Below are 26,235 nucleotides of genomic sequence, written 5' to 3' on the forward strand. Positions count from 1 at the left end.
TTATTGGTTCAAACACTCAGCTCTTTTAAGCCAATTCTTTACATATAAAACCTAAAAACCCAAAACTCTAACCTCTAAATGACTTCCTAAAAGACTCAAATATAATATATTAAACTTACAGTAACAGCAATATTCGTATCAACCGTCAAATGGAAAGTTTCTGGTGCATCCTGAGCAAAATCTTCACCAGGAATTTGTACTGGTCTCGATTCCATCAAACAGTCGATTTGCTTCTGTTTTTCCTTCAGCAGCGAAAGACGATTTGCAGTCCTAAAAAAAAAATTGATACATATGTTGAATATATTTTTATTTTTTTTTAAATTTCAATAATTATTACAACTGTTAAATAATTAACATCTAGCAATATTGAGAAATAATAACATAAATTTTAAATAAATGAGAGTGCAAAGGATAGAATTTGATAATATGAAACTATAAATGAAATATACATAAAACAATGATATATACGTAAGACTAGACTTTAAGAGATAGTGTAGATATTATGTAATTTAGTATATGGCTAATGTACTAGTTTATAAAGCCAATAAATCATAAATAAAAAAAGGGATAGAATTACATTAAAATGATATCCGTATTGTGATGATTTAATATGAAATAAAAGCAAATAATAATAAAAATAAAATAATAAATAATATAAATAAAATTGTCACTAAAATGTATTATATCGAAAATAAAAATTAAAAGTACTTTGTAGAAAAGTATAGGAAAAAAACGATCTTAATCCATAATATTACCCCAATTACCAAAATACTGTATATACTGTATATCTAAGTATAGTATAAATTTTATCTAGTTTTCACTAATATCAACACTTCATGATGTCCGAGAACAAAATCAAAGTTATTTGTAGAAAAGTAAAAAATTACCCAAATCCATATATATATATATACTAATACCAAAATACTATAGTCCGCATTTCAATATAAAATTAAGCACAATTTTGATATCTAAGTATATACACAAGTTTTACTATATTTTAGTAAATTTATCTAGTTGTCACTAATATCAACACTTATGATGTCCGAGAAAAAAATCAAAAGTTATTGTAGAAAAGTAAAAAATTACCCAATCCATATATATATATATTACTAATTACCAAATACTATAGTCCGCATTTCAATATAAAATTAAGCAAAATTTGATATCTAAGTATATACACAAGTTTTTGCTAAATGTTAGTAAATTTTATCTAGTTTTCACTAATATCAACACCTTAAATGTCCAAGAGAAAACAAAAAAATCAAAGTTATTTGCAGAAAGTAAAAAAAGACCCAAATCCATATATATATATATATTACTAATTACCAAAATACTATAGTCCGCATTTCAATATAAAATTAAGCAAAATTTAGATATCTAAGTATATACACAAGTTCTTACTATATTTTAGTAAATTTTAATCTAGTTTTCACTAATATCACACATTATGATGTCCGAAACAAATCAAAAGTTATTTGTAGAAAGTAAAAAAAATGACCCAAATCCATATATATATATATATTACTAATTACAAAATACTTAGTCCGCATTTCAAATATAATGCAAAATTTAATATCAATAATTATATATAATTCTTACTATATTGTAATTTTTATCTAGTTTTCACTAGTCAACAATTAAATGTCCTGACAAATTAAAAGTCAACAATTAAACAAATGTTTTAAATTTTTATAATGCAAGTGACCAAAACACTAAAGGCGCATTTCATAAATTACGCAAATTTCTATATCTAAGTATATATAAAGCTCCAAATTAAATAACAATAATAGAAATAATAAGATAATAATAATAATAATAATATTATTATTAGTAAATTGTGTAGATATACCTGTCGGCATGTTTTAGGGTTGCAAAATGCTTCGAGGGCTTTTGGTAACTTGGAAAGTCGTACATTTCTATGATGTCCCTGAACATTTTTCCTCCTAAAAAAAAGGAACTGGGTGTAAGTTGCATTTTGGCTTAATGGTGGTTTAGTATATTTTTTATCTGGTTTTGCTGAGATAAATATAAGAAGGTGCCCTGAACAAAATTTTAATGACATATTAAAACATATAAAGAAGTGTCCCGAAACCCCATATATATTGTTTAATACGCTCCAGAATAATTTACAATAGTTACATTTTTTCACAAAAAAATGTTTGTATCGGGGCATATAAAACTGTTAATACACATTTTTAGAAAATTTTATCTAGTTTCTGCTAAGCAAGTAAAAAAGATTGTCGGGAACAAAAATTTAAAGGTATTTCAAAATGTAAAAAAGTGTCCAAATCCTTATATATACATTAAGGACAAGTTCATTCTGGTTTTATTTTTTACCAAAAAAATTGTATGGGAGAATATAAAACAGTTTATAACAAACTTTAGTGAATTTTATCTAGTTTTTGCTAAGCTAAATAAAAAAGAGTGCCCCGAACAAAATTTTCAAGTTATTTAATAAAATGTAAAAAAAAGTCTTAAGGTCCATATTTGGCTACTCGCTTATATGCTTATAACATCATTATGATCATTTTTTTTAACCAATTGACTGAATATATTCGTCACGAAAATGTATCAAAACGAATATAAATATAAGACTATTTATAAATCAAAATTTTTAATAACAAAAAAATGCCTAATAAGATAACTTAAGACCAAATATATACCAAAAAAAAATCCTGTGACAAGAAAAATACACTCACTATCATTTTATAGTCAATTTATATAAAAAAAGAGTGCGCGTAAGGTCTCACGCGATTGAAGTAAAACTTATTTGCTACTGTACAAGATGGCATTTAAATAAAAATAAATGCATCATATAACAATTTAGAATAATTTCATTAGCAATATGGTAACACTCGTGATTCACACATTATTAGTGTCGTCAATCATTATACACATTTTTTTTTTTGTTTATATAATGATAAATTATAAATTATATATTTATAAAAGCACTAAAAATTAGTGTAATATTTAAAAATAATTATTTAATTAAGTTCATACTTCAAATATGACATGATCGGTTTGTCATTGTAATAAGGACAATAAAGGACTTGGACCTTTATTAGAGAAATGAAGTAATTGCTGATAATAAATTCTATAATATTAGTTCACATAGTTGATTATGTTAAACAAAACTTAACAAATATTGTTTTTGCAAATTCACTCATCATGTAACAATTGTGTTTGAAGAACTGCCTAAAAAATATTACTTATTTCAAAAAATTGTGAAATAGTCATCAGTTTTACAATTTGTACGCATAGTAGACATATTCAAGAATGTCATGTGCAAATTTCATTGGTTTTGCACAAACGGTGTATTTAATAAAATAAAAGAACTCTACTTTTACACAAATAAAGTATACTATGTAAATTAATATATGAGGCGAGTGCAGGTTTTGGGAAAAACATTATTTAACTCAAAAAATTGTAAAATAGTCATCAGTTTTTACAATTTGTACGCGTAGTAGACCTATTCAAGAGTGTCATGTGCAAATTTCATAAGTTTTGCAAAAAAACGGTGTATTAATAAAAAATAAAACAACTCTACTTGTACAACAAATACAGTGCACTATGTAATTAGTCGAGGCGAGTGCAGGTTTTGAAAAAAAAATTTTATCTCTAAAATTGTATAAAGGTCATCAGTTTCAGTATTTGTACTCATAGTAGACATATTCAAGAATGTCATGTGCAAATTTCATAGGTTTTGCACAAACGTTGTATTAATAAAAAATAAAGAATTCTACTTGTACACAAATAAAGTATACTATGTAAATTTGTAATGAGGCGAGTGCAGGTTTTGGAAAACATTATTTAACTCAAAAAATTGTGAAAAGTCATCAGTTTTACAATTTTTACGCATAGTAGACATATTCAAGAATGTCATGTGCAAATTTCATAGGTTTGCACAAACAGTGTATTAATAAAAAATAAAACAACTCTACTTGTACAATAAATACAGTGCACTATGTAAATTAGTCATGAGGCGAGTGCAGGTTTTGGAAAAACATTATTTAACTCAAAAATTGTATAAAGTCATCAGTTTCAGTATTTGTACGCATAGTAGACATATTCAAGAATGTCATGTGCAAATTTCATAGATTTGCACGAACGGTGTATAATAAAAATAAAAGAACTCTACTTGTACAAAATAAAGTATACTAGGTAAATTAGTAATGAGGCGAATGCACATTTTGGAAAAGCATTATTTAACTCAAAAAATTGTAAAATAGTCATCTGTTTTACAATTTGTACGCATAGTAGACATATTAAAGAGTGTCATGTGCAAATTTTACATAGTTAGGACAGTGTATTAATGAAAAATAAAAGAGCTCAAAAGAAAATAAAAGAATTTTAATAACTTCAAAGATTTATAGAACTACGAACAATATAGAAATAATTTCTAATCAATAAAATTACGTTTAGTACACGAAACAAACTTTTAATTTGTTTTATTATTTTCAAGGAACATGGTAAAATATTCTTCTGATTCAGGCATTTTTCATTAAATCAAGATTTGTACTACGATGTAACTTTAAAATGTTTATTTATCTATCTATGTCGATTTCCTTGTTGATATCGGTACGCATACAACGACAGATCTCTATTCACATACACGACGTCTAATCACAATCGACCCGTATAGAAATGATATCATCGAGAGCGAATGACGAATCATTGGCACTCAACTCTTATCTTCCGTTGCATGTGTACGGACTTACGCCCTAGTCGCGCCTAAAAAAGTTTTACTTCAAAAAACTATCCTTTATTAATACCTTTTCTTCGTGTCGTCTCATTTCCAAAGTTTGCATCATATTAAGACCATGTGGAGAAAGTTCTGTACCATCAGGGATGTTCATCAGTTGCTTTTTGAAGGACAATTCGAAATTTTTGGCAGACAACAGGGTGATCTGATAGAAAAAAATTTACCATTACCAATTGAGAAACCATGTGAATTATTAAATATATTATATACTTTATCATGGATGTCCAAACTAGATTTTCCACCATCGACTCCATATCTATTAACAATGTCTTCATGGACTTTATCATCGCAACTGTCTAAGACTCGTAACATGGCATGGACCTAAAAAAAATAGAAATGAATTATTAAAATTTGGTAGATTTGTTATTCTGGTTTGTTGTTTTACCTTTGCTCGTATGCAATTTTTAAAAGGTAAATTAGTAAATGGTAAAACATCTATTTCTCCGCATTCCACAATCTGTGTGATATCACCTGGCGACATCTTGCAGCGTTCGATCAAAGGTTCCACGTAGGAGGTGACAGTTTTCATTTCTTTGAAATAAAAAAAAAACTGATAATATATTTATATATAGGGTCCGTCAGATAACATTTTTTTTTGAAAATGCTATATATAAACTACTGAATATTTTCTCAATTTAAATCTTTTCTATTTGAAAGTGCAATCCTTCTGGTTAATAATCAAAAATAATTTTATTGAAATGACTGTCTAGTTTTTTAATGGCTATCAAAAATTCTAAATTGCTACCAATGAAAAAAATTATATGGCGGACCCTTTATATATATATATATATATATATATATATATATATATACCTCTAATAAAATATAGCTGAATGTACTTTGTATAGTTTGCTATGATAAATAATAAATAAAAAAAAATATTTAGGGGGTGTCTATTAATCACGTGAGGTTTTTAGGAAAGGGTTGACAAAAAATCGCAAAATATTAAGTGGGGAAGGAAAGGGTGCAGTAAGTATCTAAGGTGTGTTTTTTCCTGAATTTAGTTTTAAAAAAAATCCAAACATTTTTAAGGATGTCTCTTAGCTATACTATTCTTGCTTGTGAGCTTGTAATACAAACCGTGCGTCCTGAGAAGCTCGTCAAAAATCGCTATGCTTAATTAAAAATGCAAAACTTTACCAAACGTGTACTTTGCACATAAAATTATTATTATATCATGTTACATAAAAATATTTGCAAATTTTATATTTTTTATATTTAAACAACTCATGTAAAAATATCATACTAAATTTGTATATTTGTAATACAAACTGTGCGTCCTGAAGAGCTCGTTAAAAATCATCATGCTTGAATATCACGAAGAAGAAGCTTGATAAGACTTAGAAGAACTATCTAACCGTGTACTTTGTTCGTAAAATTAATATCATATCATGTTACATAAAAGTTGTTAGCCATTTTATATTTTTTGCATTTAATAAACTTTTTGAAGAATAATATATTTAACTTACAAGCTTGTAATACAAACGGTGCGTCCTGAGGAGCTCGTTAAAAATCATCATGCTTAAAGAGAACCTACTTATGAGAACTTTACAAAACGTGTACTTTGTTGGTAAAATTAATACTAGGTAATAAAAAATGAAAGTATTTTCCAATTTCATATTTTTGCATCAGAAAACATATTGAAAAACAATATTTCATTAAAGATTTTTTGTAAAAAGATTTCAGAAGTGAATATTATTTAAATCAAATCCGAGATATTTACACAATATCTAAACAATGCACCGTTAAAACAATACTATACATACAAAATTAAAACTTCAAGGAGCTCCTCAGGACAAACAGTTTGCACAAAACGCATACAATTTGAACATATTGTACATTAACACACGTACAATGATGTCAAATACTAAAATTGCCATCTTTTCTCACAAAATTCCGAGATATTTACACAATATCTAAACAATGCACCAGGTAGAAACAATGCCTTAGTAATGAAATTAAGATTTTGACGAGCTCCTCAGGACAAACAGTTTACACAAAACACATACAATTTGAACATATTGTACATTGACACATGTACAATGATGTCAAATACTAAAATTACAAACTTTTCTTACAAAACTTCAAGATATATAGATAATATCCAAAGAACGCACCAGGTTAAAACAATACTATACATACAAAATTGAAATTTTAAGAAGCTCCTCAGGACAAACAGTTTGCACAAAACGTGTACAATTTGAGTATGTTATACACTAACACGTTTACTATGATGCCAAATACTAAAATTACAAACTTTTCTCACAAAATTTTAAGATTTAAGACTAACTAACCTTTGTCCTTGATGTCGCACCTTTTCAAATTGAGATGATCAGCAGACAGTTTTCCTTCTGAATTTTCTTCATCCCTTAAGGAATATATATATATGTAAGATTCAGGGTTTCCAAATTCATGTAATTATTTGTCACCTGTATAATTTGGCCAACAGTTCAAAAATCCCCTTTCTGGCATTTTTGCCCCTCCAAGCCAAAACCTGAACATGAGCAGAAATTGCAAAATCGCTTCTTCCAGCATTGTCGTAACAAAAATCCACAAGCATTCCTAGCCAAGGTTTGCGATAAGGATTTGGAATTTTCTGGGGAAAAAAATTATGTCAAAATTTGTTTAGTTTTCTTTAAAAATCGTCTCTTACCTCGATGACGTCCAGAATTGTAAAGACGCCTCCGATTCGCAAAAAGTTCTCCAAAGCCTTTGGACAAGGCAAGATCGCCTTCCAGATGAGGTTGCATAAACAAATCATAAACCTAAAAAAAATACTAATAAAACACTAACTAGTGGTGTATGGCATCGTGCCTTAAGGCAAATTACTGGAGCTTCCCGTACCGTAATGAAATATTCAAGAAATTTCAAACGTTTTCAAATATATTATTACAAATACGAGTGTAACTTTCATTATTTTTGCTATCTTGTTTGTTATATCTGAGCAAATCAAATGTAAATCATAAATAAATCAATTTATCTCCAGAACATTAACAATCGTCATTTCATTTCGAATTCAATTTCAAAAAAAAAAAGTTCCCTAATTTACACAAAATTGAAAAAGTGCTCCCGTATAGTTACAGTCTAAACGCATTTGCAAATAATTCTGTGCGACATTTTCACTTATGCTGTGCTTAGCTTGTCGGCATTTTCATATTTTTCAATAGTTTTCAAAAAATTGTAAAAGTGTAAAAATTGTAAACAGTCTAAATGCACTTGGGTAAACATTTGTACCAGAGTGGCGCTTAGACTGTGCTTAGCCTGGGCAATTTTTTGAATTTTTAATCCAAAACTACAAAAATATTTTTTGAAAAAAAAAATTAGAAACAAAAATTTCTTTTTCCAAAAGCAATTATTTTGTTGAAACAAGCAGAAAGTTTCTTGAATCATTTAAATCAATTATTATTATTATTATTATTATTATTACTTACGGTTTATACAAAAACCAACATTCCAGAAAACCGGTTTTCGAATTTTAATTTTACTAAAAAACCGGTTTTAACCAGTTTCCAAATTTTATATAGAAAATACATTTTTGCTCGAACATTCTGTAATTTATCCGCAAATTTAGTGTAATTTAGAGCAGTATTCGACTGAATTTATTTATTGTTCGTTTTTATATATAGTAAACAAAATTATTTTAATTTTAATTAATAGAACTAAAAAATAATAGTTTATCTTGATTAAATAACTTTGAAAATAATTATTCGTTATTCATGCATTATTTTCATATATAATAATAAAAATATTTTTATGATAGTGAAAGGAAAGTTTTCGAATAAATAAAAATAATGCATTTTTAAATAAAAAATCATTAAATTAAAAAAAAATTAAAAAATTGTGCCCATAATTATGAAAGTGGTCTAAGTCAAAATTTAAAAAAAATGAGTTTATCAGTTATTTCATACTAAATGTATTCAATGTAATTTTTACGAAATTCTCAAAAATGAACCATTAGATAGTGGTTGTAATTTCAACATTATATGGAATTCATTTAGTGTTAATTATGAAGGTGGTCTAAGTCAAAAATTTAAAGAAATTATATAAACATCTTGAAAATGGCACGTGGCCTTCTTTGACGCGTTTCTGAACTACATAATAAAATAAATGATAATCAAATTTTAATAATAACGACAATTTCATTCAGGTTTATCTAACCATATAATTCAGTTTGGATAAAAATGGATTACCGTTTAAAAATAATTAATAAATGCTCACGAATTATTTCAATAAAATTATTGTTTCAAATAAAACTCAAAGTTCTTTATTGCTTTAAGTCATTTATAGGACATTCAGTTAATTTTGAAAATGGTCTAAGTAAATTCAAACTTCAAAAACAATATTATCGTATGAAATTCACACAAAATTCCATATTCATAATACATTTCCATTAATTAAGACTAATAAAATTAAAAATTAAAATGTCGCATAATGTAAAAATATTTTTTAATTTATTCAAATGCAATTCGAAAAATATCTTGAAACAATAAATATATGACTTAGACCACTTTCATAATTATGGGCACATATGTTGATACCCACTTGTTAATATCAATATTAGTTTTAAAAACAATTAAGCTAAACTCGGGTATTGTCTGTTCCGTGCAACTTTAATTAATTTTAAACATTCTAATTGTTTTTTGTTTAATAAAATATGATTTTAAAAAACTGAGAACGTCTATCGAATTGCTACTTAGACGTGTCCTTTGTTTACTCACAAAATTTCCTGAAATAGAAATTACTCTCATACTTGTGACCAAATTATGCTTAATTGTTTTTAATGTCAGATATTATAATTTTAGGTATTTTGTTCTTTAATTTGTGGCTTCTAGGGTTTAAAACTCTTTTTTTAAGTTTGAGTAGAGAAGGTTACTTCTTCAAGAAGTCACACTGATTTAAATTAATATAAACACTGGTATAAAAATCGTAATTAATATATACAAAACCTTTGTGGGAACCACTGCAGACTTATAAGATTAAAATGCTTTTGAACCGATATGATTTTAAGAATCAAAAGGCTTTCATCTATCTTTTATATTTGGCTATATTTGTCATTTTCTATGTATACAGTGAAAACCGACTTTTTTCACTAAAAACCGGTTTTCGAATTCCATAATTTTCACCAAAATCGGTTTTTAAATTATTACCGGAATTATTACCTGTCGCTCATCCCCTGGTCTTCCCTCCTGACATTGACAACCCTATCGCAAGCTGTTTTCACTAAATCGATTAATCGAAAATTCTTGGTCGGTCCCAATATGAAATGGTGTTCTTTGTGATCACAATGGTTCACCATTAGGTCGAAACATCGAGAAATTATCCTTTGGGCGCACAAAGTTAAGGGATTTTCCAGGCAGAGGTTGGCCAAATCTGAAATAATAATTTGGTATGATTTAGAATTTTAAGGAGCTCCTCAGGACTAACAGTTTGCACAAAACGTGTGCAATTTGAATATGTTGTACACTAACACTTCACAGTTTTCGATAGCGTTCAGTTTATTTCAAAATCGATTTCAAAGTATACCGAGTTGCTCTACGGTTTTGGGTTGCAAGAAAAAATTGTAGAATATTTAGTTTTGAACAAATTTCCCATATACACCATTCATATTGATCGAATGGTTTGGAAGATATGACTGATTTAGTAACGATATGCACTTTAGAAAAGTTGTCACACTTAATAGCATTAAGTTTATTTCAAAATCGATTTCAGAGTATACCGAGTTGCTCTAGGTTGTTTTGTTGTTAGAAAATTTTGTAGATTATTTAGTTTTGAACAAATTTCCCATATACACCATTCATATTAATCGAATGGTTTGGAATGATATGACTGATTTAGTAACGATATGCAATTTAGAAAAGTTGACACACTTCTGGGTATTTTCAATAGCATTAAGTCTATTTCAAAAGTGATTTCAATGTACACCGAGTTGCTCTATGGTATATTGTTGTTAGAAACATTTGTAGATTATTTATTTTTGAAAAAATTTCCCATATATATCATTCACATTAATCGAATGGTTTAAAAGTTCTGAATGCACATATAATACACTAACACTTCACTATGATATCAAATACTAAAATTACAAACTTTTCTCACAAAATTTCACAATATTTTACAATATTTAGACAATCGTTAAACAACGTACCAGGTTAGAGCAATGTTATAAATAAGAAATTAAAATTCCAAGGAGCTCCTCAGGACTAACAGTTTGCACAAAACGTGTACAATTTGAGTATGTCATACACTAACACTTGTACTATGATGTGAAATACTAAAATTTGAAACTTTCGCCACAAAATTTTAAGATAATTAGATAATATCTAAACAATGCACTAAATTAAAACAATACTGCACGTACAAAATTAAAACATTAAGAAGCTCTTCAGGACTAACAGTTTGCACAAAACGCATACAATTTGAGTATTTTGTACATCGATACACACACTATGATATCCAATACTAAAATAGAAAATTTTCCTTACAAAATTTTAAGATATTTAAATCTTGTAATATCTTAACAATGCGCCAGGTTCAAACAATACTGTACATACAAAATTAAAATTTTAAGAAGCTCCTCAGGACTAACAGTTTGCACAAAACGTGTACAATTTGAGTATTTTGTACACTGAAACACGTACTATGATGTCAAATACTAAAATTGACAACTTTTCTCACAAAATTCCAAGATATTTAGACAATATCTAAATAACGTACCATGTTGAAGCAATGTCTTAGATATGAAATTAAAATTTTGAAGAGCTCCTCCTTTTGAAAACGTGTACAATAGGATTATTTTATACACTAGCACCTTCACTATGATGTCAAAATCTTTTTTCTACTCAAAAAAGATTCTATATTCATAATTTTATATAAATTGTAATTATGCAATTTATTTGTAAATTTTATCAAGATTTATTTGGAAAAAAGAAAGAATATTCTATTTTAACCAGATAAAAAGTTAAAAGAATAGAACTGAGAGAATGTTTCACACTTTTCTGCAAAAATGTTCAAACAAAAAACTGACTAATAATCGTTTATTCGGTTAAATTAATTATTGGATTTCAAATTACAAAATGTAAAGTAAAATTAATAATTTACTTGGTTTTGAAAAAAATCCTTGTTACGATTTATTCAGATTTATTCAGTTGAGAAAAGAATATTCTATTTTAACCAGACAAAAAGTTATTAAAATAAAACTGCAAGAATGTTTAAACAAAAAACTAAGTAAAAATCGTTTGGTTTAAATTAGAAATTAGTATTGATTACAAATAAGATACAAAACACAAAGTAAAACTATTACTTTATACAATCCTGAGACTTAGTAAGTATTTTAACAATTTCCAAGACGAATACAAGTTGGATTTAACAAATTTTAGTAATATTTACTATTATGGACATTAAAAACATTAACAAATGTTAATACACAACCATTTCGCATCATTAAATAGAAATGTAGTTAATTAATTATTGTAAATGGTATATTATGAATTAAAAATGTAATTAATGGATTGCGATAAATTTATTTCAAAGTATCATTTATCCCTCCCCTGCATTTTTTGTATATAGATAGAATTTCATTGTTATTACATAGTTTATGTATTTATTTTGATTTAATATGAATTTTTTGTTATTATATTTTTTTCTAGTAAAGCTTCGTGCTTTATTTAGTTAGCATGAGTAAGTCTATATGACTATGTCACAAGGGACTATATATATAAATTTATGTTTAAAAAAAAAAATTACTAATAAAACTAAAATTACAAATCTCTAAACAATGTACCGGGATAAAACAATATCATTGATATAAAATTAAAATCTTAAAGAGCTCCTCAGGACTAACAGTTTGCACAAAACGTGTACAATTTGAGTATATTGTACACTAACACACGTACTATGATGACAAATGTTTAAATTACAAACTTTTCACACAAAATTCCGAAATATTTAAATAATATCTAAACAATGCACCAGGTTAAAACAATACTATACATACAAAATTAAAATTCCAAGGAGCTCCTCAGGACAAACAGTTTGCACAAAACGCATACAATTTGAACATATTGTACATTGACACACGTACAATGATGTCAAATACTAAAATTACAAACTTTTCTAACAAAATTTCAAGATATTTAGATAATATCTAAACAATGCACTAGGTTAAAATAATACTGTACATACAAAATCAAAACTTCAAGGAGCTCCTCAGGACTAACAGTTTGCACAAAACGTGTACAATTTGAGTATGTTATACACTAACATCTTTACTATTATGTCGAATACTAATATCACAAACTTTTCTGACAAAATCCCGAAATATTTCGACAATATCTAAACAATGCACCAGGTTAAAACAATACTGTACATGCAAAAGTAAAAGTTTAAAGAGCTCCTCAGGATGAACAGTTTGCACAAAACGTGTACAATTTGCGTATGTTATACCCTAATACCTCTACAATGATGTCAAATCCAAAAATCACAAACTTTTCTCACAAAATTTCAAGATATTTAGATAATATCTAAACAATGCACTAGGTTAAAATAATACTGTACATACAAAATTTTAATTTTAAGGAGCTCCTCAGGACTAACAGTTTGCACAAAACGTGTACAATTTGAGCATGTTATACACTAACACCTTTACTATGATGTCAGATACTAAAATCACAAACTTTTCTCACAAAATTCCGAGATATTTAAATAATTTCTAAACGAAATATCAAGTTGAAAGAATACTTCCAAGAACAAAAATTCAAAGAGCTCTTCAGGACGTTCAATTACATAACTTATTATTACTTACTGTAAACATCTCTCATCTTTAGATCATCTCCCAGATCTTTAGAGCTTGTCAGAATTAAATCAGCATTTCTGCATTTGTAAAAAAACGGAATGGACTTTTGAGACAAGATGGAAGCGATTGTATCTTCTTTGGCGTCCATCATGCAATCCGATGTTTAACAAAAACCTTAAATAAATTGTAATTAATAATAAAAATAATATAAAGTAATTATAAAATAAATTACTGCTTACCTTCTAAATTCTTTTCTTAAAAAAAACTATTTCAAATTTCACAAGTCCGATTTTGATTTTACGTCAAAATGACATTTGCAATTTTGACATCGGATTAAAACCTTGATAATTAAACGCAAATAACAAACGTATAGAACATAAATAACACTCCATTTGTATTTCCAAAGTTGCATGTATATATATATATATATATATATATATATATATATATATATATATACACCACAATCACTTATCACTCACTTTACAATTACCACAAACTGTAACACTAAAACCGTTCCTCGTTTTCTTCGAGACTCGAACAAGCAGCATGTCGACCCGGTACTTTTGGCGCCGGGTTGACACGTCTTTGTTCTGATCCCTACCGAAAGCAGAGACGAAATGAACGATTTCTTGCGATCGTTGCTTTAAGGTAAACTATGATAGACCATAGACAATTATTTCCTAGAAGATAGGAACCTAGGTGAACGGAGTAAAGTTGTTTTGAACTGTCAACGGAGTAGATGTAAGTGCCCTCTGAGGATTAATTTGAATTTATAACTATAATAATGAGTTCATAGATAAATATTATTTATTATTTTATTTTTATTATTATTTACTTATATTTTATATCAAATCATATTACGGATATTATTTTCATGTAAATTTTATCTTCTGCACTTTTACTTATTTAAATTTATGTTATTATTCATCAATATTACTAGAAGTTAATAATTTAACAGTTGTAATACTTATTGAAATTAAAAAAAAAAAGATAAATAAACAATTGACTTAATGAATGTGAAAATTTAAATGAAAAATATTTTGTAATTATTTTAGTTGAAAATTAATTAAATGGTATAACTCAAAGTCTTTATTTATTTAATTTGTTCTATCTTATTTATTTTTTAATTATGTGTATTTATTACTTTTTTGTGTTCTGTTGAAATTATTATTACAGATATTTTTCTTCATATTCTTTTTATTATTGAATGTGTATATATATATATATATAATATATATATACTAGCTGGCCCGGAAAATGTCATTTTGCCACAAAAATATTTCTATTATAAAATGTTTAGTACAAAAATAATAAACTGATTGCACAAGTAAAAGGAGCAGCTAACCAAAAATATATGAATAGTTTACCCACTGCAAAGCACGTCACATATAAATGTCTCTTAATAGTTTTTGCAAGAGACGATGTGAAACTGATTCTATTTCAATTGAATTTAAAGTTTCAAGATTTTGTTATATTATTACCGCGCTTTTGCATTATTTCGTTAATTTTTGAATTACGTAGCAAAATCCGTTGATTCATTTTTTAATTATATTGTTATGTGGCATGTCCAGTGAATTGACTGAGATTGAAACAAATTGAGATAGTGGAAAATTTTACATTTTTGCTATAAATTTGTATGGCACCTTTCTATAAAACGGTTGTATTTTCAGATTTTAATATTCAATCTCTCTGTTTTTTGCAAAAAATTGCTTTTTATGCAAATCATTTATCAAGTAAGTACTGTTTGTGCGCATCGGAAAATATTTATACAATGGGAAAATGTAAGACGTGGACAACCCTTGATAAAATTAAATTGTTCTTTCTTGATTAAAATTTAACCTGTCATAAAGTCAGAAAAATATCAATTACATATCAGTAAAAAAATCACACACTATTTCACTACACACATAAAATCTTTTCGATGCATCATAATGCTTCATTTTTTAATTATTTTAATACAAAAATTAATGTCCAATATTGATATCACTATGCAATATTTAGTTTGCTGTAAAATAATAAAATCATACGAGAAATAAAACCCAAATTTTAATCTTCTATTGCATGTATTACAAAATGGACTTAAATTGGTTTTTATTTCTACAAACACTAAGTTATATTTTTATTTTATATATATATATATATATATATATATATATATAAATAAATAAATTTAATAATAAATACACACCTGTAACAAGTAGATTAAAGCACCAATTTTTTACTAAATAAGTTTCCTAACTTCTCATTTTTCTTAAAGAAATTTACCTTCAAATTTTTAGCCTGTTTCAAAAAAAGAATATAAAACAAATTAAATTAAAACAAATTTATATTTTTGCAACAATAATTTATACATAATACAAGATGAATGATGAAACTACTAAAAAAAATGTAAACAGTTAAAATAAAATAAAATTAAATTGAATTCGATGAAATTAATGAAACAAAATAATTAGAAGACTCTTATAATTAAAATGTAAATTTTTGCCTATAAATATATATAATAAATATGAACTCGAAGACTTTTTAAACAGTTCCGGACTGATTTATGATAAATTTTAAAATTTAAACATATTTATATACATAGATAATAGGCATATATATTTAAGGGTGGTCCTTAATATGGACATTATGGAATTTGTTTGCTCCTAAGGGTTTAAATGGTTTCAAAGTAATAAAAAAAAATTCTCTGAAAGTTTTAGCTTTAAAAATTAAGATTTACATAGTCCGCAATTCAATTAAAAGTTTAATAAAACTCTTAACCTTTAATTAAATCCATGTGGACTGTTTAACAAAATATTTATTCATCACGGCATCAAAATTAATTATTAAAATATTTATTTATTTAGTGATTTTGACACTCAAATTGTCAGTAATAAATTGCCATCAAAATTACAAGTCTGCTAACACAAATGGCGCAAGAATTTACTTAATAATGAATATACAAAACTTTTATTTGAATTGCGGACTATCTAAATGTTAATACTAAGAGCTAAAACTTTCACAAAATTTTCTTTTATTACTTTGCAAGCATTTGAGACCTTGGGAGCAAAGAAATTCGAATGTGTCCATATTAAAAACCACCCTTAAATATATATTCTCTTTGATGACCTTCGATATTTCGAAAACAATCTTACCTAGTACCTTTGACAATCCTAAATTCAACTCGATTTATCTTCATTTAAATAAAAAAATGCACAATTTTACTAACCAAAAAAAAAATTAGTCAAAAAAAACAAAAACAACTTACCAAACATAACTTCTTCATGGTTAAAAACGTGTATTTAACTTCTAATAATAATTATTATATAAAATGGTTTAATTAAAAATGTGTGTGTGTGACTTGACTGCTTCTGGAACGTCGATTATAATTATAATTATTATTATGTAATAATTGGCCTAATTCAATTAGGTTTTAAGGGGATGATGATTTCTATATGCTAGAGCGATTATTATTATTATTTATTTTATTTAACAATGTAAACTAATTCAGTCCGTAATGGAAATTTGGGCGAAGCCGATTAGTGCCTTGTCGTCTGCCACTTCACCGCTGCTAAGTTCTGAATTCTGAAAAAAAATTGAATTTAAAAAAAAAATCAATATACTAGTTGTAAGTAGCATTTTGCCTTTAGGCAAGTTGCTTGAACTCACCCCTATACGTATACAAAATCAACTTAATAAAATTTGCGATTTATTTGTTTGTATTTTTTCCACTTGACTCTAAAATGTGTGAACTATACTAAATTCCATACAAATACGCAATTTCTTCAGACATTTTACATGGTACGTGTAATGAAATCTCGTTATGGAAATTAGTATACTATACTTGTTTCAATACAAAATTGAAATTTCGACAGACATTCTGCATAGTGTTGGAAATCTTTGTTTGGAAACTAATATAGCATTTTTATTTTTTGCTTAAAAAAATCTACTGACGAGCAAATGTCATTTTGGATTAAAAAAGAACTCTACTGACGAGCAAATATATTTTTAGTTAAAAAAGAGAAAATTCACAAATTATTCACGAAAATGATTTAAAATTAAAAAGAACTCTACTGACGAGCAAATTCTGAAAATATTTGCAAATGTTTTAGATAAAATGAACTCTACTGACAAGCAAATATCATTTTTGATAAAAAAAGAGCAAGTTCACAAATTATTTACAGAAATAATTTAGAATTAAAAAGGACTCTACTGACGAGAAAATTCTGAAAATATTTGCAAATGTCGTTTTAGATAAAAAAAAGGAGCAAATTCATAAATTATTTACAAAAATCATTTAAATATGAAAAAGACTACTGACGAGAGCAAATATCATTTTAGATAAACATGAGAGAAAATTTTCGAATTATTTACAAAATAATCATTTGAAATTAGAACTATACTGACGAGCAAATTCACGAGTTATTTGCAATGTTAAAAAAAGAACTCTGCTGACGAGCAAATATCATTTTAGTTAAAAAAAGAGCAAATTCACGAATTATTTACAAAAAGCATTTAAAATTAAAAAGAACTCTACTGACGAGCAAAAATCATTTTAGGTAAATAAAGTGCAAATTTTCAAATTATTTACAAAATAATCATTTAAAATTAAAAAGGACTCTACTGGCGAGCCAATATATTTTTTGATAAAAAAGAGAAAATTCACAAATTATTTGCAAAAATCATTTAAAATTAAAAAGAACTGTACTGACGGGCAAAGATCATTTCAGATAAAAAGAGCAAATATTCACAAATGAATTACAAAAATCATTTAAAATTAAAAAGAACTCTAATGACTAGATTAGAGAGAAAAAGAACTCTACAAATCGGCAAAATTAAAAAAAAAAGTTAATCCTCATGTTAGAGAAAAGAAACTCTACTGACGAGCAAACGTAGAAAAAAATAAAATTTTATATAAAGAAAAGAGTTAATATAATGTAGTCTAATGTGGGTCCCAAACGATTCAGAATGTCTTGAAATATGAAATTAACAAATCGGGAGTAATAAACAGGGTGTCCCAGAACTCAACGTCGAACCAAAACAGGGCGACAGGTATTCAATGTATTATGGTATTCAATTTTTTTCTTTTCTTCGATTATTTTTTTAATCTAAAATGATATTTGCAAATATTTTGTGTGCTGAATTTTAATTTTGCTCGTCAGTAGAGTTTTTTTTAATTTTAAGTGATTTTTGCAAATAATTTGTGATTTTTCACTTCTTTATCTAAAATGATCTTTGCTCGTCAGTAGAGTTCTTTTTATCTGAGATGGCATTTGCAAATAACGACCAAAGTCAAAAATACCGACAAAATTGCCCCAAGTTTTCAAGACATTTGATTGAACTGTGAATTTTAAATTTTCAAAAACGGTCGACTTCGAGAGGCTCTCATTTAAAAAAAATGCACTAAAGTACCTTTGGCAAATTTCATAAAAATTTAGCAAATTTAATCAGGATTGTAAAATGGTAAAACACTTGATAGTTCGTTAATGAAAAATTTGAATAAAAAAATAAAAACCTAAAAATGACACGATGTTTGGAATAGAAAACAGGTTGCTTTACGCTGTTCTAGTGTATTCCGCACTCAACAGAGGGTCTACTATGCTATGAGGGTCATAGCTTTTTTTTTTTAAAAAAAGTGATTCTTTAACTGTAATACACGTACTTTAATCATTTAATTGATTTTATCATATTTCTTTGACTTGATGGAAAATATATTTTACACGCGCATATTTTGTTTTCATTCGATACAATTTAATCAAGTTTGTCTTTTCTACAATATACATTTAAATACATCTTGTCTAGAATTAAACCTAGGGTAGGCGGCTCTATAGAGTGCGAAAACAATTAAAATGGTTTAAAAAAAATTGAAAAGTAATGACAAAGCGACCGTTTTGCGATCTAATTAGACTTCTATTATCTATTCATTTCACTCGCAATGAGTTTAAATGTTTTTGATTCGAATAAGATCAATGAGCAAGAAGATATTCAGTATATTTCTAATTACCAATTGGAAGGTGACTGTCTTCATTTTATCCCTTTGTTCGATTAATTTCTGCAGATTTGCAGCCATTACTACGATATCTTTGCCATCGACTAAACCTGCACCGACCAGTTCTGCAGCAATTCCTATAAAGCAAAAAATAAATAAAATATATTAATAATAAATATCAATTACCCAAATAAAAATGTTATACGCCAAGAAAAAAATATAAGAATATATATGTATCTCGATTCAATATTTTAACACCTCTATTATATTTAATAAATAATTCTGTAAAATAATTTAGCATGTAAGGTAACTTGTTGTAAACACTAAACTCTAGAATAAAAATAGAAGGAAATATAATTATCAATAAAATACCAGTTATGCAGATAATATTTTTTATTAATTGACCACTTTTTTACTTAAATATAAAAACTTCTTACCATCAGCAGAATCCTTTCCGACCGCATAATCGAATCTTATATCATTTAATTCCCGTTTGGCATTCCTAATACGTAGAACTAAATTTACAGGAGGTGCGTCGTTGTCTGAATCACCTGGGAAAAAGAAAAAAAAAAAAAATAGATAAATATATGATAAATAGATTTATATATATATATATATATATATATATATATAATTATTTACCTTGTGTGTTTACAGATTCAGTATTAATTGTGTCCTCTTCACTAGCCGAAGATTCCGCACTTTCCAACTGATTCATGGGACGAGTGTCTTCGGCATCAGAATCACCTGAAACAAAATTAAAAGACAACTTTAAAATAAAATGTATCAGAAACGTAGTTGTTGAAAATGTTGAAATCTAGTATATAATAACAAATAACGTGCGAAACAAATTTATATTTAAAAAAATCGTTAAAATTTAAATTTGAATACATGAGCTTTTATGTATATTCCATACTGTCGCGGTACAAAATTTTATATTTAATTTTTTTGTGTACAAAGTTTGTTCAATAACATATATATTATATTGTATAGTTAAAGAGTTTATAAATTTGCCATGAAGTTCCCGTTTAAAATTGAATAACGTTTAAAACAAGATTATTAAAAAAAAGTTGTCTAAATAAGTTGTTAAATACATTTATGTAGTTAAAATGTATGGAACTATTTGTTGCCTTTTTTATATTTTTTACAAATTTTTTTTTAATTTGTTTTAGTACATATATATTGTTATATACCGTTTAAAATATAATAAAATTATCTACAATTTTGTGTATGAAAATGAATAACGTTCAGAACAAATTTACATTTAAAAAAATGGTTAAAATTTAAAATGATAGAAATAATAGAGCTTTTATTTTTGTTACCTCACGCGTGGTACAAATTTTAATATTTTATTTTTTTCTGTATAAAATTTGTTTAAATACATATATATTATATTGCATTATTAATAAGCTTATAAATTTGTCTTCAAATTCTCGTTTAAAATTAAACAATGTTAGAACAGAATTATTAAAAAAAAAAATGCCCAACAAAGTTTTACAAATAATACTTTAAATGTATGTAATTGAACAAAATATAACATTTTGTGTGAATTTGTTAAAAATTTATTCTAATACGTATATATTATTGTAAATCATTGGAAAGATAATAAAATTATCTATAAATCTGTGTAAATGAACAAACAACTTGCAGAACAAATTTATATTTGAAAAAATGGTTGAAATTTAAAATTAAGCACTAGGGTTTTTATCTGCATCCTATTTATATTTAAATTTATATAAAATTTATATTTAAAAAAATAGTTAAAAATTAAATTTGAATACATGAGCTTTTATGTATATTCCATACTGTCGCGGTACAAATTTTTTATTTAATTTTTTGTATACAAAATTTGTTAAACTATATCTATATTATATTGCATTATTAAAAAGCTTATAAATTTGTCTTCAAATTCCCGTTTAAAATTAAATAATGTTTAGAACAGAATTATTAAAAAAAAATTATTGCCAAAACAGTTTTACACTTTTATGTTTAAAATGTACTTTTTTACATTTTTTGTTAATTTGTTACCAATTTGTTCTAATATATATAAATTATTAAAAGGAATAGTAGAAATCAATTGATATTCGGCTTGAGAAGATTTTGGGTAAAAATCACTCCGAAGAAGATGCACTGGTCAAATGTTTGATAAATTATATATAACTCATTTTTGCAATACTATAAGTTGAAGAATAAGTTAAATATATATATATATATATATATATATATATATATATATATATATATATCAGTTTCTTATTATTACATGAACTATCAGCATCAGAATAAATTCTCTGCGATCCGATATACAAGATATCCATCAGAACGTTGTCCAAACTCCGTATACTTCCACTTGTAGACATTTTGACAATTATTGCTTATTGCAAATTTCTAATTTCGAAAATCATATGATAAACAATTCAAATTCCCATAAAAATAAGTATGTAATTTTAAATTTAAGGAAATTTCAAATTCACATGTCACTTTCTCGAAGGAAAAATTTTATAAACAAAAAACGGAAACAAAACATACTTTGATTCATATTAAATAAATGAGCCCAATTTTGATCTTATATTGATGTTTTCTCAAAAACGGCTGAACCGATTTAAAAAATTTAAAAGCCGATCGATGTAACTCGATAAGGACTTGTGTTAATTAGATTTGCACAAAGATAGGTCAAGCTGTTTCTTTAGAATTAGCAGAAAAGTGCACAAATTTTTCGCAGAAAATCCTGAATTGATTTCCTGGCAGTCTCTTTCAAATTAATAGTTGAAAAATGAAATTAACTATGCGTAAGTGGCATTTTGCTTTAAAGCAAGTTTCAAGAACTTACTTTACATGGTGTAAATAAAATTACATTACACCATGTAAATCATAAATAATTTGTTTATGATCAATCTGACAATGTTTTTTTTAATCACAATATTTATTACAACTGTTAAATAATTTAATATCTAGTAACAATAATGAACAATAACATAAATTTAATAAAAAGGAGTACAAAATAAAGGATAGTATTTACATTAAAATGATATCCGTAGTATGATGATTTAATATAAAACTAGTTGGTGTAGTATTTTGCCTTGAAGCAAGTTACATGAATTTCCCGATATGTTTAAATAATCGGCTTAATCAATAAAAAATAAATTAATTTATGAGTCATTAAAAGTATTCCGAGTGGATTTATTACACATGATTGAAAACGAACGAACAATTACTCGGAGTATTTTCTTAAAGCAAATTTTCCAAAATTTCCAAAACAAATTTTATAATTGAACCGGTTTCCATAGGACTTTAATGGCTCAGTATGTTCATCAAGACCAAGTACTCTATCGTTATACCAAGTAAATCGTCTATTTTTAATTCTAATAAACGTCAAAAAACTACTCATTTTCTCAAACTTTTGTGAATTTTTAAAATTAAACTACTTGTCGTAAGGCTGAGATATTTCAGTAAGTTATATAAGACCGAGACATATATCGCCAAAAAAAGTTTCATAAAAATAGACCTAATTTTTTTTCTACAGTTAATAACAAGAAAACGGCTCGGTAGATTTTCACCTAAAACTAATCAGTGTCATCAGCAACTAATATCTTTCGAGCAGCTTTTGATTTTTTAAAATCGGTTCGGTAGGATGAGCTTAAATGTGGACGAAAAATTTAACACTTTTTTCCATATTACAAAGAAACGGCTCGGCCGATCGTCGCACAAAACTGAGGAACGATAATCCTCGTCGAGATACATCAAATGGTTTTTAAATTTCTGAAATCGGTTCAGGCGTTTTTGAGCAAACGTCGATGAAAGTTCTAATTTTAACAAATGCCAAAAATACCATATTAATTTTTGCAAACTTTGACGAATTTTTAAAGCTAAACGAGATGTCGTAGGGCCGTAATATTTTAGATGAAAACATTTTCTCCTTCAGAAAGTTTGTAACGAATAAATTTGTTATTATTATCACAATTTTAGCTAAAAACTCGGTTCATTCTATCGTTACGTTTTTACTAATTTCGATCTCAAACGATTCAGAATGACTCGAAGCAAATTAGCAAATCAGATTTTCTAGACAAAACATAACTTCTCCTTCGTAAAAAAATAAAAACAGCAATCACTATTATGTAGGTAAACTTTTTGTGGTCACTTACCATCATTATCTTCTTCCTCGGAAGACCAAACCCATTCACCAGTGACTGTCCGATGAAGTCTGCCACTGGCACCAGGTTGTCTTCGAGCAGCTTTGTGTACCCTAGTTTCCATCGATGGACCTGTCGCCACCAATGTTTGTGTGAGGTACCTTAATAAAAAAAAAAATGTAATTAGAAGTTAGATGAAGAACAGTTTAAATAGTTGTGAGTCACAACTGTTGTGACCATATACTTACTTTCTATCTTTGGCTTTTTTGAAGAACGGATGTTTAAGCAACTCGCTCGCTGAAGGTCTTTTCGAGGGTTCCTTTTGCAAACAATCGACTATCATTTTCCTAAACGTTTTGCCATAAGCCTTGTATTGATCTTTTTCATCGGCACCTGAAATGTAACAAATATCAATTCGACAGAATAGACGAAACTAATATAAAAATATTAGTGCTTATTGGTAACAAATAAAATACTACATTTTGCAATTAAGTTTTATCTCGACTAACCTGTGTCTAACGTGGGTGGATCGTTTTGCAGGGTCAACATTAAAACTTTCATCGGTGGATATTTGTGATATGGTGCTGTCCCTGTTGCCATTTCGATGGCCGTTATACCGAATGACCAAATATCTGCCTTGAAATCGTATCCGTGATCTTGTTCCATCACTTCGGGTGCCATCCAGCAAGGTGTTCCTACAAATGTATGCCTAACCTGGAAAAGGATAAAAATGACTCATAACATGCTTTTCTTCAATGTTCAATCTATGAAATGAATTTAAATCAGTGGAGCGCATGGCATCGTGCCTTAAGGCAAATTGCTGGAACTTCCCGTACCGTAATGAAATATTCAAGAAATTTTAAACGTTTTCAAATATATTATTACAAATACTCTGTAACTTTCATTATTTTTGCTATCTTGTTATATCTGAGCAAATCAAATGCAAATCATAATTAAATCAATTTATCTCCAGAACATTAACAATCGTCATTTCATTTCAAATTCAGTTTCAAAAAAAAAAAAATAGTTGCCTAATTTACACCAAATTGAAAAAATGCTCCCGTATAGTCACAGTCTAAACGCATTTGCAAATAATTCTGTGCGACATTTTCACTTATACTGCGCTTAGCTTGGCGGCATTTTCACATTTTTCAATAGTTTTCACAAAAATTAGAAAAGTGCTTCAATACATAAACAGTCTAAACGCACTTGGGTTAACATTTGTACCAAAGTCGCGCTTAGACTGTGCTTAGCCTGGGTAATTTTTTGAATTTTTTATCCAAAATTACAAAAATATTTTTGTATAGTATATATAAAATTTTTTTTCCGAGAGCAATTATTTTGTTGAAACAAGCAGAAAGTTCTTTCAATCATTTAGATCGGACGCTTAGTTCTCTCAAAAACTGTCATTTTTTTAACATTTAGCTCTGTATCTCCGAAACCGCTGGGCCTACATGTGCCAAAAACTAATAACCACATTTCCCCGTCATTACGAACTGAATGTTATTTGGATCATACAAATCCGATACTCAGTTCTCTCAAAAACTCGATTTCTATTTTCTGCACTCTTTGCTCTTTATCTCCGTAAATGCTGGACCTGCTTTTGCCAAAAACTAATCTGCACATCTCCCTATCGATAGGAATCGAATGTTTTTTAAACCATTCAAATCGGTTGATCCGTGCGCCCGAAAACGTGGACGAAAAAATGCAGATATACAAAACACAAACACGCACATACACACATCCATTTAATTTCTGAGGTATGCCAAAATGTTCAGAAACCTTTAAAACGTCGAGAATGCAAAAATTTTCATTTTCGATTTTCGACCCATTATCGACCCACTATAACTACCCTACGGGAAGTTAATTATTTAATAAACTGCAAAAATTAAATGTTGAGGTATGTCACGTACTTCTTTTATTTGTCATGAAAAAATTTAATATTTAAATAGTTGTTATAACAATAAAAATGCATTCTATACAGTACCCGTATTAAAATTCTCCTAATGATTATCATATAACACGTATTTCTTGCATTATTACCTATATCATATTCACTAAACCTTAAATTCTATATTGTACGCCTTTGAACTAACTATATAGTACGCCTAATACGCTTAATACGTCTAATACGCCTACAACCCTATATACACATACCACGCCCTATATTATTTCTAATCTTACACCTAAGTTTCTTAAACGCTAATTTTTCCGAACCCTACCGGGATTCGAACCCCGGTCTGCCGCGTGGCAGCCAACGACCTTAACCACTACGCCACCGTAACCCCTACGATCAATCGTCTTTCGAAGCGTCTCGTCGCGCCGCCTTAGTATTAATTAGCCAATTAATTAGAAAATGAACCGCGGTAACAACAGTGCAGTCCTAATAATATTATTAGTGGGGGTAGCCGATAGGGTAGTGGTTAAGGTGCGCGACTGCCACGCGGAGGTCCCGGGTTCAAATCCCGGTATAGACAATAGATAGGTAGAGATAATAGATAAGAGTAAAATATAGTGTGTAAACGGTTAAATGTAAGGTTTTTAAGGGGTAAGGGAAATATATATGAATATATATATATAT

The 26,235-nt window shown here is 27.4% G+C and overlaps 2 protein-coding genes across 3 annotated transcripts in view; both read right to left on the bottom strand.

The window, feature by feature from the left end:
• On the bottom strand, window positions 1–13,897 carry LOC113367663. The gene is made up of 11 exons (XM_026609250.1): window positions 13,793–13,897; window positions 13,563–13,727; window positions 9,922–10,132; window positions 7,416–7,527; window positions 7,192–7,358; window positions 7,057–7,130; window positions 5,148–5,293; window positions 4,973–5,083; window positions 4,747–4,907; window positions 120–270; window positions 1–51 (listed from the first exon to the last, which is right to left on the bottom strand). The coding sequence occupies exons 2-11, from the start codon at window positions 13,702–13,704 to the stop codon at window positions 1–3; spliced, it is 1,326 nt and encodes a 441-aa protein (XP_026465035.1). The 5' UTR covers window positions 13,705–13,727; window positions 13,793–13,897.
• Window positions 13,898–16,987: 3,090 nt separating this feature from the next.
• The window catches only part of LOC113368482 (STE20/SPS1-related proline-alanine-rich protein kinase), a 77,181-nt gene continuing 67,933 nt past the window's right edge, over window positions 16,988–26,235 (bottom strand). The window contains exons 5-11 of one of the 2 annotated variants that reach the window (XM_026610031.1): window positions 24,164–24,368; window positions 23,903–24,047; window positions 23,667–23,815; window positions 20,167–20,271; window positions 19,962–20,075; window positions 19,540–19,661; window positions 16,988–17,120 (exon numbers count right to left, since the gene is read on the bottom strand). In XM_026610031.1, coding sequence (XP_026465816.1) covers window positions 17,043–17,120; window positions 19,540–19,661; window positions 19,962–20,075; window positions 20,167–20,271; window positions 23,667–23,815; window positions 23,903–24,047; window positions 24,164–24,368 — 918 coding nt within the window. In that variant the 3' untranslated portion in view covers window positions 16,988–17,042. The remainder of the gene's footprint in view (window positions 17,121–19,539; window positions 19,662–19,961; window positions 20,076–20,166; window positions 20,272–23,666; window positions 23,816–23,902; window positions 24,048–24,163; window positions 24,369–26,235) is intronic. The other variant, XM_026610030.1, reaches the window with a different exon arrangement.

The sequence above is a fragment of the Ctenocephalides felis genome, unplaced genomic scaffold, assembly GCF_003426905.1.
Source record: "Ctenocephalides felis isolate EL2017-DRISC unplaced genomic scaffold, ASM342690v1 CF-g0.4_SCAFFOLD_01170, whole genome shotgun sequence".
Taxonomy (NCBI): domain Eukaryota; kingdom Metazoa; phylum Arthropoda; class Insecta; order Siphonaptera; family Pulicidae; genus Ctenocephalides; species Ctenocephalides felis.

Coding starts and splice junctions, on each gene's coding strand:
- LOC113367663 (XM_026609250.1), bottom strand. CDS start 13,704: ATGATGGACGCCAAAGAAGATACAATCGCTTCCATCTTGTCTCAAAAG. Junction 7,359..7,415: donor CAATTCTGGACGTCATCGAG/GTAAGAGACGAT, acceptor TTTTTTCCCCAG/AAAATTCCAAATCCTTATCG. Junction 271..4,746: donor ATAAAGGATAGTTTTTTGAA/GTAAAACTTTTT, acceptor TTTTTTTTTTAG/GACTGCAAATCGTCTTTCGC.